Raw genomic sequence first — 17247 nt, 5'->3', positions numbered from 1 at the left:
CAGTTAATATCATATCAGTTAATACACACACACACGCATTATATATGTGGATTAAATATATATATATATATATATATATATATATATATATATATATATATATATATATATATATATATATATTATATACATGCAGGCATACATAAAAGCTGGCCATCTTCAGCCACAAGAAAGAAAATTAATAATGATACAAAATTTGACTGTCAATATTTATATAGAATAATAAAAGCAGGATATATATATATATATATCGAGTTGATAAAATAAATATATAATATAGTATAATTTTATACTATATTTATATTATACTGAATAGTAGCAGTAATATGTTTTTTAAATAGGCCAAAAAAATGATCATGGGGTGCTGGTCTTAAATATATAATGTCCGCTGTTGTCACGAATGGGAGACAGGAGACAGCCGTGAGGTGAGTTCAATAGTTTATTGACACGATAATGGAAGCAGACGGATTTATGAGGAACAGGCAGGCAGATGATCAGGTTGGAACGTTAACAGGAGGGTAGTCCGAGTTCCAGGTTACGGACTGGAGGAGAGTCCCTTGGATCAGCCGGTAGGGATTCAGGTACGTAGCTTGGAGTCTGTGGCGTCCTGTAGAGACGAGACCAGACACTGAGTGTGTGAAGAGGAGACAAATATAAAGGGAGGTGAACTGATGAGGTGCAGGTGACGATGATTAGAATTCAGGGGACTGTGAACGAGTGGGAGGAGTGAGTGAAGCTGGTGGGATCCTGGCAAAGCTGTAAAGCTGTTCTTTACTGAATTTTTTTTTTTATTTCAGTTGTCAATAAACAACGTTTGGCTTTATGTTAAACTCGCTAAGCTGTAGTTGCTCAGAATCTGCATTTAGTTAACGTTACACAAGTACACATTGTTGGTTATCGTCAATCCAAAATAAAACATTACAGTCTCAGCTATGATTGCTCGGTCAGAATACCGTTTAACTGCCACTTTTTGAGCATCGTGGTTTCCAAAGCTGTAAGTAAAACACCTTTCGTCTGATGTTGGTTAATTAATAAAAGTGATAATATTGTTTGGAAAGAAAATGTTTAATTGGGTTTACAAAATATACGTTTTGGAATAATACAAAAAATATTTTCACGCACCAACCGCCAAGACAAATTCCTTGTATGTTTGACATATTTTGGCAATAAATGTTTCCTGATTCCTGAGTCTGAGCACATTAATGAGAATGAAGTTTTATATTGAAATATTTATTTTCATCTTAACTCACTCACTCATTGCAATAAATCAATGGACTTGGACCAAAGGGAGATACTGCAAATGTGATTTACTGTACAAAACAAAACATTGTGTCATATCTTATATATGACCATATTTGATTTATGCATTTCATTTAATCATTTACGTGTCACTACATAGTGAATCAAAATGTAAAACCCTGAAGGTTTAAACATATCAATGTCTTGTAGTAAAAAGAAAGGAAGCGCACACAAAAGATCCACCAAAGCACTTTTTATTGACATGTATGCTTAGCATACTAGAATGAACAAGTAACAAGAGACTCATATTATATGGCTTCCTGTTACTGTATAATCTTCATTTCATTCTCACTCTTCATCTTTTGTCTGAAATGACAGTAGAAAAGAATATAAAACGTACAAATATTTTACGTTTTTTAAGGTTCACATTGACCATTTATAAAACAAATTGCAAAGTTGCAAACTCTATATAAAATGTAGTTATACAATCGTTATTCAACTTATTTTTTACCTTAACAATTTCCCGACTCTTTGCTCTCAGCTTGTTGACCTGAGACTCGGCGATGTCGGCCCGCTCCTCCGCCTCCTCCATCTCGTGCTGCACCTTCCTGTACCTGGACAGGTGACTGTTGGCCTGCTCCTCCTGCGCGACAAGCCACACCGAAGTCAAAACCTGCGGACTGCGTGACATTATCTGTGTGATTTCATCAACTATGCTGAGCACTCACAGCTTCCTCGGACTGCCTCTTGTAGGCCTTCACTTTCAGCTGCAGCTTGTCCACCAGATCCTGAAGTCTGACGATATTCTTCTTGTCCTCTTCAAACTGTTGTAAATCAGGAATCATATAGCATTGTAATGCAGGCTCAATAGTAAATTAAGCCGACTGTCTTGGGTTACCATTTTTACCATTATGATTTGCAGTAAGATTATTAAACAGCAATTTACCTGATAGGTGAGCTCCTTCACTCTTCTCTCATACTTTCGCACTCCCTTGATCGCCTCAGCCCCCCGCCTCTGCTCAGCATCAACTTCAGACTCCAATTCTCGGACCTTGAACGAGGAAGAATTCAGTGATTCACAAAGCAAAAAACGTCGTTGTGACCTTTAGTAGAAATTAACAGGTTTGTCTTATAGCACTTACCCTGGCCTCCAGTTTCTGGAGCTGCTTCTTGCCGCCCTTCATGGCCAGATTCTCAGCCTCATCCAGGCGGTTCTGCAGGTCCTTTACTGTCACCTCCAGGTTCTTCTTCATCCTCTCCAAGTGGGAGCTGGTGTCCTGCTCCTTTTTCAGCTCTTCTGCCATCATGGCAGCCTGAAATGTGTTTCATTTTCATATTATTGGATATGTTTGGATGTTTCAAGTCCTAGACTAGAGCATCATAAATTGAGTAGAAATAGACCAAAAAATATAACATGTACTAATACATCTCAAATCTTACACACAGCATCTCCATTCTCCGTATGACTGCTTACCGCAACCTTCCTCTGCGCTGAATGAGACTAAGAGTAGTTAACGTTGAGGCTGTTGCAGTTGGTTTACATTGAAAGCTTTGATTGATGTGTGTGTGTGTGTTTGATGGATAGAGTAAGGAGAGTTTCTTTAAGTTATTCATAACAATAACATTGAGAAAATATCAAAATGATAAATTAGTTTTGAAAATACTCTTTATGGAGGAGTGATATTATATATATTGATGTAATATGGATTGTAATATTAATAATAAAATCGAAAGAGCCCAATGTTAAACAGAACCTGATGCTGAGCCAATGTCGCACAAATTACTGACTCATGGACTTTAAAAGGTTTGCCTTTGTTTGACAAGAGGAGACGTTGCTGTTAAATAGAACAGCAGCAATTGCATGATCTGAACATAAAAACAATTGCCAACCCACAGCCTGCTGGTAGTAATGACTCACATCAGTGATTGCCTTCTTGGCCTTTTCTTCAGCATTTCTCGCTTCATGGACAGAATCCTCCACTTCACCCTGGACCTGGATGAGGTCGGCCTCCAACTTCTTCTTGGTGTGGATGAGGCTGGTATTCTAAGCCAACAATAGTTTGAGTTGGATTACGCGGCGTCATCACTTTCAGCTGTTGGTTGTTTCACGTGTGATTGTGTGAGTCTTTACTCACCTGCGAGTGCAGCAGTCCCACGCGCTCGCTGGCGTCGACCAGCTCCTGTTCAGCCACTTTGCGGCTCCTGTCCGTCTGCTCCAGTGCCGCCCTCAGCTCCTCGATCTCGGCCAGCATCAGGTTGTTCCTGCGCTCCACCATGGCGACCTGCTCCTTCATTTCTTCCTGGCCTCTCACAGCGTCGTCAAGGTGCAGTATCACATCCTTTACGAAGGGTTCATTGGAAACTCAATTATAATTGCAATGAAGTCTTGTAAAAGGTCAACATTCTTTTCAAATGTTTTCAGCGTGGCTCCTATACCTTAAGCTGTCCCTGCACGTTCCTCAGCTGTTTCTGGGCTTCGGCGGCCTGGCGGTTGGCGTGGCTCAGCTGGATCTCCATCTCGTTGAGGTCTCCCTCCATCTTCTTCTTGATTCTCAGGGCATCGTTCCTGCTCCTGATCTCGGAATCCAAAGTGCTCTGCATGGACTCAATCACTCTCTGGCTGTTCCTCTTGATCTGCTCGATCTCCTCGTCTTTCTCCGCAAGTTTTCTATCGATTTCACTCTTGACTTGGGTGAGTTCAAGCTGAATGCGGAGAATCTTGGATTCTTCATGCTCCAGGGTAGCCTTAAAATTAAAAGTAAATGTTGTTTAGCCCCAAGCCACGGCATCATTGCAATTAGTTAGAGAGATTTCTTTGTTACAAAGTACCTCTGCCTCTTCAAGTGAAGTCTGGAGTTCACACTTCTCTGTCTCTACTATTTTCTTCCCTTTCTCTAGTTCATGAATGGTTTTTCCATTCTCACCAATATTTTCAGTTAGGTCAGAGATCTCCTCTGTAAGAAACAAAGTTTGAAATTGTGATCCTTGAACATTATCCGGTTTGCCTACTAGGGGACAAACTCCTCCTTATTTGCTTCATGTAAATAGTCTGAAAAAACAGATTTTTTGTCAATTGTGAATCAACTATTTGAGTATCCTCTTTTTTTGTAAGTTTGCTTACGTTGCAAATTTTTGTTCTCTCTCTTCAAGGTCTCCAGGTGGTCCAAAGCTTCTTCGTACGAATTCTTCAGCTTGAACATCTCAGTGCTGAGGGAACGAGTGTCCTTCAAAGCTCCCTCCAGCTCTGCCTGGCTTTCTTCATACTTCTGCTTCCACTCGGCAAGAACCTGAAAACATAAAACATCCATATCAGTAATTCACAATGCTAGGTCCTTCATTGAAGAGGACAAAGCATGAATGAAAATGCCACCTTGTCAAAGTTCCTTTGCTTCTTGTCAAGGTTAGCAGCCAGAGCGTTAGCTCTCTCCACATCAATCATCAGGTCCTCCACTTCACCCTGCAGCCTCTGTTTCGTCTTTTCCAGAGAGGAACATTTTGCATTCACAGCCTCGATGGATTCCTCTGCATCCTGGAGACGCTGGGCGAGCTTTTTCCTGTCAAATCACAAGTCCTGTGATGAATTACCACGTCAGTTTTATGAGGAAAACAGTGTGATTTTAGGACTGTTCATTACTTGGCCTCCTCCAGCTCCTCGGTGCGCTGAATGGCATCGGTCTCGTATTTGGCTCTCCACTGAGCCACCTCGCTGTTGGCCTTTGACATCGCCCGCTGCAGCTCGGCCTTGGCCTCCTGCTCCTCCTCATACTGCTCCCTGAGCAGGTCGCAGTCATGGCGAGCCGACTGAACAGCATGAGCCAGGGCGTTCTTGGCCTAACAAATAATCGTGTTAACTGAAATGTTGGGAGCTTAAAATTACAGGTCTGTAATGGTGATGCTGATTTTAATGAGCAAATACCTTGACCTCCTCCTCAAGGTGCCTCTTAAGTTCCTCAATTTGCTGAGTGTAGGCCTGCTTGCCCCTTGTGAGCTGAGAGATCAAGGATTCTTTCTCCTCCAGCTGGCGACTGAACTCACCTGTGGAGAGAGAGAGAGAGAGAGAGAGAGAGAGAGAGATTTAAAACTAATCAAAGGCAAAAACGGGCAATGTACTGGAAATGTAGGATCAGGATTAGTTTAAAATAATAGTTCATAAGCTGGATCTATATATACCCCTGTATATGAATGCAGTACATCTCACCATTCTCTGTTAGCAGTCTGGCCCTTTGCAACCCGATGTCATTCAGCTGTCGCACATATTCTTCATTTTTGGTCTTAATCTCACTCATTTGATCCTCAAGGGTACGACATATTTTTTCGAGATTGCCCTGAAATTAAAAGTTATGTTCAATGTAAGCTGAACAAAGGCCAAGTAAGTTTGGTTGACGCTGTCGCAGATTTAGTTTCTTTACCTTTGATTTGGCTACAGACTCCATATTGCTGCTGAGGTCGTCGATCTCCATCTTGTATTCACTCTTCTCTTTCTCCAGCTTCTGTTTGACCCTCTGCAGGTTGTCGATCTGCTCTCCCAGCTCGGCCACACTGTCGGCCTGCTTCTTGCGGAGAGCTGCGGCGGTGGCCTCGTGCTGCAGGGTGGACTCTTCCAGATCGCGACGCAGCTTCTGGAACTCGGCCTCGCGCTTCTTGTTCATCTCGATCTGAACGGATGTCGCTCCGCCAGCTTCTTCCAGCCTCTCGCTGATCTCCTCGAGTTCCCTGGAAAGATCGGACCTCTGCTTCTCCACCTTGGCCCGAGCGGCCCGATCAGCCTCGATCTCCTCCTCCAGCTCCTCAATACGAGCCTGTTGTTAAAAAAAAAACCGTTGCCACAATATATACATCTGTCTACAAGTTGTACACATACAGGTCATCCAACATCAGCCGTTACAGTCATTGTTGCATACATTTGGGATGCTGTACCAACCTGAAGCTCTTTGATTTTTTTCTGAAGCTGAATAGAGAGTGATTGCTCATCCTCAATCCTGCTTAGAAGTTGACTTGTTTCAAAGTCCTTTCTGCAAAGGGACAAATATCCATAAAGGTTAAATCCAGGGTTCATTTCTATACTGTTGTCTCACTGGAGGTGAGAACCATTTTTCACTGTAGGTCTGTGCTTTTTGGCTACAGAGGGATTTATTTCTGGCTACTGTATGCTGGAAAAATACACCTACGTGACACATGAATACTTTGTGTTTATTGATGAGGGAGATTGCACTCACTTCTTTATCTTCTCATCTGACTGCTGCTTGTCGTTCTCCAGATCCATGATGGTTTCATGGGCCAGCTTTAGATCTCCTTCAAGCTTTCTCTTTGATCGCTCTAGGTCCATACGTAGCTTCTTTTCTTGCTCCAGGGAACCTTCAAGCTGTGCGAGAGATGACATTTGTTTTTGTCTTTCATTTCATTTTCATTGTCATTTCATTTCAATGCAATAAAATCGCATTACTATATACTCACATCGTCCACTTGCTGCTCCAGCTTGGTCTTGGCCTTTGTCAGAGTGTTGACTTTGTCTTCCTCTGCCTGCAGGTCATCGAGGGTCTGCTGATGGGCCTCTTGGAGGGCTTTCTTCTCTTTGGTCAACTTGGCAATGGTCTCATCTTGAGATGCCATTTCCTCAACCAGGTTTTTAACCTTTATTCAAAATATTGTGAAAACTGTTTTAAAAAATGGAAGTGCTTTAAGGGAGCTGACTTTAAGGTCTAACGGAAGATCTACCGACCTTATTCTCAGTGGCGTGCTTCTCCTTCTCCACTTTGGCCAGAGTGAGCTCCAAGTCATCGATGTCTTTCTTCAACTCGGAGCACTCGTCCTCCAGCTTCCTCTTCTTTGCAGTCAGCTCAGCATTCATTTCCTCCTCATCCTCCAGTCTCTCCGACGTCTCCTTAAGTTTGGCCTCAAGTTGAATTTTTGATTTAATGAGCCCTTCGCACCTTTCCTCTGCATCACTGAGGGTTTCACCTTCCTAGATTTGATATGAAATACAATTCAAATATTTAGCTATGAAAACATGCACCGTGAAATAAGAAAGGATCCTGCTTTATGTAACGTACAGATTGAATTTGTAACTGCAAGTCATTTTTCTCCTGAAGGAGAGAAACCATCTTCTCCTCCAGTTCTTTCTTCTTAGCCAGAGCCTTTGCTAGATCCTCTTTCATCTTTCCAAAGTTCTCTTTCATTTGGGCCATTTCTTTCTCCGTCTCTGCACTCTTCAGTAGAGGCTTGATCTTGAAGTACAGCTTCATCCATGGCCAGGTTTTGACGTTCATGAATGAGCGAATGTTGTACTGGATGGAGTAAACTGCCTCCCTGTGTGAAACAGGGTTTGAAGTAAACAAACAAATTATTTTAGATTTGTAAAGCTGTATTCTTAAGGAGCTTTTCAAATAAATAGTTTGGCTTGAAAATAACAACTGTCAAACTGTCTATTGTACCTTCTCTCCATCATCTTGGCAAACTCTCTCCTCATGAGGAAACCTCTGCAGAGCCCCTGAGTCATTGTGACCAGGATCGCGAGTTTGTCATCTCTCATTTCCTCCAGAGTTCCCAGCAGACCGGCTTTGAAGAACACCTAAAACAAAGAGTTACTTGGTGGTTATGCTTAATTACAGTATCAGGCTATGCAGTTAAAAAACAAAAAAACAAAATAACAAATAATTTACCTTTGTGTGTCCAAATTTGTATTGAGACTTGTCAACATCAATAGAGCCCAAGAGCTTCTCTGAGGCCTTTTTGTTGTCGATGAAATGTCCTTCAGGAATGACACTGGCATTTAAAACTTTGTATCTGTTTGGAGGGAACATTGAACATTGAATAATTGATCATATCATAACACGAATAAAGATGTCCAGAATCTTAGTAAATACCTCTGCTTGAAGTCACCATAGAGGATTCTACTGGGGAAACCTTTCCTGCAGATCCTGATACCTTCCAGCACACCGTTACACCTCAGCTGGTGGATGACCAGGAAGTTCTCCATGAGGCCTTGGAGACATGTCAAATTCAGTCTTGTGTGTCATAATTACAGTAGTGTTTAAGTATATGAATGAATGCTTGTTAGGCTTACCGGGTGTCTTTGATTCATTTGGAATCAAACACCGCACAAAATGAGGATGAGTGCACCTTAAGTTGGTCATCAACTTGCCCAAATTCTCCTGGAATACAAAAAAAAGAAAATTGTTACACAATAAAATAACTTCATGGCCTATTTCTTAGATGCTTTGACAGGATTTGAGATTTCTTTTGTGTACATATTGTATTGTAATTGTGTATTGAGTAAGACGTTTGTGATACTTACCCTGAACAGAGCAGACACTGTCTGAAAGGATCCACCCTTCTTCTTGCCGGCTTTTTTCCCACTTGCCTCAGCTGGACCATAAAGATTTCACTTATTATTATTGAACTTATTATTAAACTTATTATTGTGATATATTTGTATTTATACGGTATTTTTAGTCAGTCCTGTAGCTACAAATAAATGAATGTGAATGCTCCAGCGTGTGTTACCTTCTGATCCGGCATGTGATGCGTAGAGGTGAGCCAGCAGCTTGGCTGAAGACTTCTGGTAGAGCTGAACCACTGAGTCGTTCAGGGGGTCTTTGTTCTTATCCAGCCAGCCAGTGACATTGTAGTCAACGGTGCCGGCGTAGTGCACCAAGGAGAAATGCGCTTCAGCTTTGCCTTTGGCAGGTTTGGGTTTTTGGAAGGGAGGACTTTTACCAAGATGCTGGTCGTACAGTTTGTTCTTGAAGGTGACGTCTGACGCCTTGGGGAACATGCACTCCTCTTCAAGGATGGAGAAGATGCCCATTGGCTGTCAGGAGGAAATTATTATTATAACAAAATACTTCAAGTCACCGGATAGCTTTCTGTGTTTGTGATTATTCAGCGTGCGTCTCACCTTCTCAATCAGCTCAATGCAGGCAGCCAAGTCCATACCAAAGTCAATGAACTCCCATTCAATTCCCTCTTTCTTGTACTCTTCTTGCTCCAGCACAAACATGTGGTGGTTGAAAAACTGTTGCAGTTTTTCGTTGGTGAAGTTGATACACAGCTGCTCCAAGCTGTTGTACTGCAAAAATGAAGGCAAAGGCCTTAAGTGACAGCTTTAAATGAAGATGGGTAAGATAGGATCAATCTGCCAATCATACTCACGTCAAAAATTTCAAACCCGGCAATATCCAGGACGCCGATGAAGAACTGTCTCGGCTGCCTGGTGTCCAGCATCTCGTTGATTCTGACGACCATCCACAAGAACATCTTCTCATAGACAGACTTGCAGAGAGCCGAGACGGAGTTGTTGACCTGAATGCACAAATCCGTGATACTTTATTAATGACGAAAAAAAGCGATGTTAAAAAGCATGCAAAATTATAACACTCTGAAAATAGAAGACAGTCATCCTGTGTAAACATTTTTTTTTGATTGTGTGTGTGTGTTTTGTTGACTTCCCATACCTGAGGGACAGTTTGACCTTTGGTCACAAACTCATTTCCAACCTTCACTCTGGGGTAGCATAGTCCTTTTAGCAAATCAGCAGAGTTCAGACCCATGAGGTACGCAATTTTATCTGCCACTGAAAGAAGAAAATGGATAAAAGTACATTTAAATCATGTTCTCTTTTTATGGCCAATAGACGACTACATTGAAGCCCGTGTGTTTGGGTTTCATACCCTCAGTGCCATCGGGCTCAGCCTGCTCTTCACGCTGCTTCTGCTTGAACTTCATGTTTCCATGATGCATCACACTTCCAGTCAGCTTGTAGATGTTTGCCTTCTCTTCTGCAGTGAAGCCCAGGATGTCAATGGCAGTCTGTGAAATAAAGAGTCAGTTTAAAATACACACCTACGACAGTATTGTAGGGTAAAAATGCAGCAATACATATTACTTTAACATTAACTTTACAAATTAGTAACTCAGTCTACGCTATTTGAAATCAGTGATCATAAAAGTGGACAGAAGAATGAATGATGTTGTCATTACATCGGTGGCGATGAATTCTTCAGTGTCATCAATACTCTTGACGGTGATTTCCCCCTGACTGATCATGTGATAGTCATAGGGATTTTTGGTGATCAGGAGAGCCTCTAAAGAAAAGGAGGGGTGGGGGAGGGGTTTGTTATAAGCACATGATATTGCGACAAACCATTATTGTTATATTTCTGTAGAATTAGTGATGATATAATGCTTTATTCATGATTAATCTGCAGCATGTTCACACTGTACAGCAGTTAATCAATGATCTTTGCAAACCAAACAAGTCCCACCGATCAGCTCGGGCTTGTGGCCTGTCATCAGCTGGTAGAAGATGTGGTAGCTCCTCTCAGCAGACAGCTGGAACGTCACGCGAGACTTCTCCAGCAGATCTGATTTCAATTATGAAAAAGATAAAGATGAATCCCCAGTGAAGCAGAGTTGAAGGACTTTGCTATGTTATATATTAGAATATATTGTATATTAAAAATACATCTTACATGTTTCAATATCAGCTGATGCCAGCTTTCCAGTTGTCCCAAAGTGAATTCGGATGAACTTTCCCTACACAAAAATAGATTAACAATTAAATCTCACAGTTAGGAAATTGTTTCCACAATATAACACAAAATTTCAAGGAGAGAAATCCCCCAATTAACTTACAAAACGTGATGAGTTGTCATTCCTCACAGTCTTGGCATTACCATAAGCCTCCAACAGAGGGTTTGCTGCAATGATTTGGTCTTCCAGTGACCCCTAGAAATGACATTGATTGTGTTAGTGTAGCAAGACTTTGTTTTTCTTTACCTCTAATAATGTCGTGCAGCATCTTTTACCTTGATCTTGCCAGCAGTTTGCTCACTTTGCTTCTTCCCTCCAGCCACTGCGATTGTCGCAAAGTACTGGATGACACGTTTGGTGTTGACTGTCTTTCCTGCACCAGATTCTCCACTAGTTTGAGGAGTGTGTTATTAGATGTGATTAGATTTGACTAATGTCTACAATGCTTGAATGTAGATAAAATGTTAAAGAATTGTCACTTACGTGATCAGGATTGACTGGTTTTCTCTATCTGCAAGACGTGGAAATTGTTAGTTTTCCTAACGTGCACTTTGTTTCTGGACACAACATGGCTTGCATACTGAGTGGTACCTTGGAGCATGAACTGATAGGCATTGTCAGAGATGGAGAAGATGTGGGGAGGAGCCTCAATCCTCTTTTTGCCTCTGTATGCTTCCACGACCCCTTGATCGTACACTGGGAGCCACTTGTAGGGGTTCACAGTCACGCAGAACAGTCCCGAGTAGGTCTATAACAGTATGAGACGTAAAACAATTATGCTATTTTCTGCAAATACATTCACGCCCAATTACAGCTGCATCTCTCCTCCACAAAGCTCACGTAGATCATCCATGCTGCGTAGCGCTCTTTGAGGTTGTACAGCACAGAAGGCTCGCTGAGGTGGGTCATCATGGCCATGTCCTCAATCTTGTCGTACTTTGGTGGGTTCATGGGAAAGATTTCAGTGTCTTTCACAGTGATCGTCTGTTACAAGGACAGAAGAGCCGCAAAAATAATATTAGTTACTGTCCAGCACTCATGTGTTGTCTATTATCAGATTTAACATCTTTTTTTAAAATCACTTATTACAAATTATTCGTGTCCGTAAGCAAAACAATTGAGGTGGTTATATACTTCTGATTTTACATTACATTTCATTCAGCAAGAATACATAATTTCTTCAATAAAGCCAAGTTTCAAAGTGCTACCAGTAAGTGCCACTTTAAGCGCTACTAATAGTTAACATGTTAAACAGTGTCACCGCGCTTCAGATTCTACATCCAAACTTTAATTATAGTGCATTAATTCTCACCTTTCCACTGAGAGTGTCCACGGTGGCTTTGCCGCCTTCTCTCTTGGTAAGTTTCCCCTTGAGGTACATCTCTGCCGGCTCGCTCACAAAGAACGCAGTTTTAGCATCAAAGGGAGTGTTTTGAGCTTCTATTCTCTCTCGTTCTGGCTTCCGGAGGTAAATGGCCGCCGGGCCAAAACACTGCATTTCAGCGTCGGTACTCATGATGACCCTTAATCGCACAGGAGAAAAGACAATAGTTGAGTTGAGTTCCAGGGAAGACAGATGGCAGCCCAACGGTGACATCTATAACGTCCTCTAGTACTCAGGTCAAATTAATGCTGGATCAGGAAGACTTATTAAATAGAGACCTATTAAGTCGTGATATATACCATAGTACTAGTGATATTGAGATACGTATTGAGGATCAGATGTGATCCCAAAATAATTCAGCCCTTTGAGTTACCTTGAATGACACCAGTTGAGCTGAGGGTTTTCAGACGGACTTCAATGTAGACTTCTGCAAAAAAAAGAACAAACGTGGAAGGTTCAGAGAGGCAAATTTATCATATCGTATTTTAAAATAAATGTAGACATGTCTAAAAAGCCTAATTTAAACAGTTAAGTTACTGTTTTTGATAAAAAAGATTATCATGTCTTTTAGTCCAATAGCTTAATGACTCAACTACATCACAGAGACATAAAGAAACGTGCCTTTGCTGGTTCCCTGTCCTTCCTGGAGTTCGCTGTGGCTTTTTATACAGCGGGATGGGAGCCCACCGCTCGTGTGTCTCTGTATTTGGTCATGTCACATGACATAATGGTTATCCGGTAGTTCTTACCTCTAGCTGTCATATTACACAGTTTATGGTATGAATACCTTGCTGGATCATTTTCAGACTTTGAATGTGCTGTAAATAGATTTTTCTTTTAAATAATAACCATATTCCTGTGTTTTTTGGTGAAAACGGGCAGTGGTGCTTTTAACAATACATGCTGTAAGCTATTTTTTCAGACGTAAATCTGCATTTATTTATTTTTTGTACTTATATATATTAATGGTGCGAGCCGATCCGAGACGTTTTTCTACTTCCGAATTTTACTCTGTATGCAAATAAAGTGGGAGAAGTTAGATCAGTTTTTTTTAGTTACAGACAGTCCAAAAGTGTGACTAATGGGATTTTTTTAACCTCCTGACACAACAGTGGTTCCCTTGCCATGCTGTGGAGAAGCCTCGGAAAGTCAACGATATACGGTTTCAGAATCCTTACGAGTCAGAAAGTTTTAGAAAATGAAATGAGTGCCAATGGGATTTAAAGAAAAGGAAATAATTGCCAAGGGATTGTCTTACACAATAGTCCCAGCAGCTGTTCTCATTCTTGATCTTACTGGATAAACAAGGGGGACTGAGACAGTCCTGAAATGTAGAGCAGCTGAGTGATGGATTCCAGCTTTACTTCCTTTATGTTTCGCAAGTCACTCCACCGTGATTGTCTTGGTGATATCATTCTCACAATGTTGTTAAGGGAACTCAAACCTAAATTGATGTTTGTTTATTAAATGCAGTATTTGGGAAAGAGATGTTTTGGTTGATGGCGAAACATGGTTGAAGTGTACTCGCCAAATATTTTGGCCCAGAATGTGTCACAGAGACGTGTGGATAGCTATTGGGCACCATTTCCAAGGACAAAAGAATCTACATTTGGTAGTGATCAAGAAGAAGAAATTCTGAAGTGGTTACCAACAAGATATAATGAGCCTCTGTCTTCAATAAACATGTGATACACGATACTTTGCTCTGAAATCTTCTGTCTTATTAGGGCAAAACTCAAATATAGCTCCAGGCTTGTGTTGTTGCTCAAGCCAAAGGCTCAAGAGGCTTATTGTGTTTTTACGGTCTTTGATCTCCGACTGTCAGTTTCTTTATTTGTCAAACAGCAACAACTGGACTTGGGATAACAAACCAAGGTGAGTGCTGAGCAACATTCCAGTCTGCAAGTCGGTCACAGAGCATGGATATGCATTCACAGTAACACTAGCATCCATATTTAACAATGTAAGTACAAACATTTGTATTACTATTGTCAATTCTAATTGCAAATCTGCATTTATATATTTTAATTTCAATGTTATAGATGAAAGCTACTCTGCCTGTATTTTAAGCTTCATTATTTGATTGACTTTAAAACCTTTTTTTGAGTTTGACTGTTCTAACTTTCAGTGCCCACTGGTTTGAACTTTACTAAGGTACAAAGGTACAAGACAATTGTTGATGTGTAAACAGTTTTTAGCCTATTTGTGTGTACCAGAATGTGTTTTTTTTAAAGAATGACTTGCTTTGGTGTAATTTATGCATCAGGACATACTTTGTTAATTGCAATATTTCAATAAAGTGCTCAATAAGCTGTACTAAAATAACGCCCCGAGAAGAACTGGCGGCAGTTTGAAGAATGTCCTAACATTTTGTTTGTGACAACGTTGAGGGTTTGTTGGTTAAAATTAGGTCTGAGTGTTGGATTCTGACGCCAGATACTTATCCATCTCGCAGCAGAGCCCCTGGGATTAGAGTGTGAAAATGTGGGGGACGACCACGGACTCAAACAACCTCTCAGTCATACAAACTCTTCTGACTTCTCTGAGTCTTCTGACTTCAAGTACATTGATGAAATGTAGCATCTTCGTGACCCAAACGATGGTTAAAGTGTTCTACTGGCACTGCTGCGTCGTCTGCATGATGGAAATGAGTTGCTCTGATGAAACCTTTGTGCAGTAACAGTAACTTTGTGCTGTTGCTAATGATCACATTGAGAGTTACTGCTCGGGGTGCCGTCAGTTCCTTGGCTTGGATGTGTGTGTATTCATACACAGTCGGGGTCACTGACATCGTATAAACACCAGAGGGAGCCTCAAGTTGCAAAGGTGCAAACATGCTGCTTAAGACATCAGCTTCTCGGACATCGGCCACTGGTGTCTTGGCATTACACCACGTCACCAACTCAAGTAATGAGTTAAGTCACTATTGATGCAAAGTTGGGAATTCACTTCACTTGTTACTTGTTCAGGATCATAAAGTATGTTGGAAACTGCCCCAGCACACATTGGACAGAAGGCAGAGAAAATCCCTTGACACTCAATCATGACCCTTTTAAAATATAGTGCGGCACATTGAGACTCAGATGTCACAAACTGTCAGCCACTTCTTCATCACTTCAACACATTTATTTCACTCAGAGTTCATGATAAATCCAAATGATATCTGTGTGGTTTCAACTGCTAACTCGTTACTTCACTCGTATCTGATTTAAAATGTGGTGAAGTACTGTAGTTATTCATTTAAAAGAATGTTTGGCAGCTCTTGTACTTCCTTTTTTTAAAGTATGACTTTAAATGTGCAACAAAAATGAAACCAGTGTACCCAGTGGCAGAGTTCTGTTACCAGAAGGTTGTGTGTCACCAGCTGTATGCAGCTGATACAATGCACCCAGAATAGAAACTTAAATCTTCATGAACTAATTCCCTCATGTATTAGCCTTAATCTTTCCCAAGACAGTGAGTGTGGCAATTATGTTTTTTTTTTTCCAAACAAGTTCTCCAGCTATTTAATAATGCACTTATTTATAAATTGGGATGCTCACAAGAGACAGATTAATGTTTAGGTTTCACAGTTTTTGCTCAGATTCCCAAACTGAAACAGCTACTGCTTGCAGTGATAATTCCTTCTGGTTATACAAGTCATTAAGGGATCCCTTTCCCTTAATGACTTGAGTTTCCAAAATGAAAGTGTCGGGGGACAAAATCTGCAACACTCGTTCTGTTCTAGAATGCATTTCTACGGTGATATTTAAGTAATATGGGACCTTAAACAGCGTGACAAATAACAAATTACAGTATTATTTGTAAAAACAATTATTTACTTTTCCCTACAACAATGTGAAACATTTTAAGATGGATAAAGAAGAAGACAATGAAGGGCCACTTCTAAAATAACGAATAGTTTACCACTAATACACAGTAAGTCATTGTGTTTTTTACAAAACGTGTTTGTTTAATTTGATAAAGCCCAAAGTAAAATGAATATAATGGTAATACAAACAACCTTTCATCAGCAGCAACAGCAACTGCTTTAATGTAATAAATATTACACATCAGATAATACCACAATGTTAACACAACAAAACAATACAACCCACTTGTAAAGTATTGAAGTTACTCAAGTTACTGGAACTTGCTGCTCTCACTATTTTAAAAGTAATTCAGAGCGTTAACTCGAAAAAAAACGCAAAGAAAAGCATCATTCTCAACCCGTCTTTCCTTGTCTGCCTTTCTACATTTAGTGAAAGGGAATTCTCTCTCACACGGGAGCAAATTGTAACAGATAAACACAACCCGACCAACTTCTCAGTAACGCAGCACCTGCACAGAGACGTCCTATTTATCACACACAAGGGAACATTAGCTGCTTTCGGTTTTAAAAAACCCGTCTCGGCCTCCCTGAAGACTGGATTATGCTTCCCTCAAACCAACAGGTGGTCTAGTATCTAGACAAGCTGTTAATCTGTTTCCATTCAGGCAAATATTTGCAGTTGCTTATTGGTTCTTTTGGGTTTCTTTCATGAATTGTCAGAGTGGATGCACCTGAAGTATATTGATCAACCTACAAAATAGGCCAGATACATGTATCCCTTTTACCAGCAATCTGGATACAACAGTAGTGGCGTAACAAGACAACAAAGACCACCACATACCGAAGAACTAAAATAACAAGGAGAAAATGAACTCTCTGTGTGTCATATCACATAATTTAATCTCTGTAAGTACCACACATCCCTCATTTACACAGCTCATTTGTGAATACTTATTGTCTTGGCGTCGGCCATCAAAATCTTCAAACTACAGCAGCAAATAAACAACAACATTTTTATCACGATGCAGAACAAAACTGAAGTTATTTCGCATGACTTGGTCACAATACTGTTAGTCTGAAGCAAGAATGAGGAGCTTCAGAGCCCGGATCGTTTTCTGAGGTAACATAACAGTAACAGGATGCTTAAATATATCTGACACGTAATTAACAGAAGCATTCAATGTATTTCTCAACCATTTCAATAGTAAGACCATGGGAATTCATGAGCTGCAGGCTATATTTGATTTAAGTCCTAATAAGTAGAAAAGAAAGGCCAGAGATA

General features: G+C 40.7%; 1 protein-coding gene across 1 annotated transcript; it reads right to left on the bottom strand.

Annotated features, from left to right (window-relative positions):
• Positions 1-1477: 1477 nt before the first annotated feature.
• Positions 1478-12795, bottom strand: LOC120835801 (myosin heavy chain, fast skeletal muscle). Its single transcript, XM_040205043.2, has 40 exons — positions 12528-12795; positions 12083-12293; positions 11611-11754; positions 11362-11518; positions 11254-11281; positions 11046-11160; positions 10873-10965; positions 10710-10773; positions 10503-10601; positions 10219-10322; positions 9909-10047; positions 9693-9811; positions 9391-9540; positions 9137-9307; positions 8743-9049; positions 8534-8604; positions 8303-8390; positions 8103-8220; positions 7899-8022; positions 7671-7807; positions 7290-7545; positions 6959-7201; positions 6694-6870; positions 6456-6601; positions 6161-6251; positions 5649-6038; positions 5438-5564; positions 5156-5274; positions 4874-5070; positions 4610-4793; positions 4361-4526; positions 4069-4193; positions 3676-3984; positions 3375-3578; positions 3158-3283; positions 2382-2552; positions 2186-2290; positions 1968-2063; positions 1751-1882; positions 1478-1605 (listed from the first exon to the last, which is right to left on the bottom strand). Exons 2-40 carry the CDS (start codon positions 12284-12286, stop codon positions 1588-1590), a joined length of 5814 nt encoding a protein of 1937 aa, XP_040060977.1. The 5' UTR covers positions 12287-12293; positions 12528-12795; the 3' UTR covers positions 1478-1587.
• Between the last annotated feature and the right edge of the window lie 4452 nt (positions 12796-17247).

The sequence above is a fragment of the Gasterosteus aculeatus genome, chromosome 17 (assembly GCF_964276395.1).
Source record: "Gasterosteus aculeatus chromosome 17, fGasAcu3.hap1.1, whole genome shotgun sequence".
Taxonomy (NCBI): Eukaryota; Metazoa; Chordata; class Actinopteri; order Perciformes; family Gasterosteidae; genus Gasterosteus; species Gasterosteus aculeatus.
This window is presented reverse-complemented; position numbering and strand designations above follow the sequence as displayed.

What these genes read in the sequence shown, in the direction of transcription:
- LOC120835801 (XM_040205043.2), bottom strand. Translation starts at nt 12,286, where the DNA reads ATGAGTACCGACGCTGAAATGCAGTGTTTTGGCCCGGCGGCCATTTAC. An exon ending in CTATCAGTTCATGCTCCAAG is followed by an intron (nt 11,282 to 11,361) that starts GTACCACTCAGT and finishes CACGTCTTGCAG; the next exon opens with ATAGAGAAAACCAGTCAATC. An exon ending in CTTCACTTGAAGAGGCAGAG is followed by an intron (nt 3,985 to 4,068) that starts GTACTTTGTAAC and finishes TTTAATTTTAAG; the next exon opens with GCTACCCTGGAGCATGAAGA.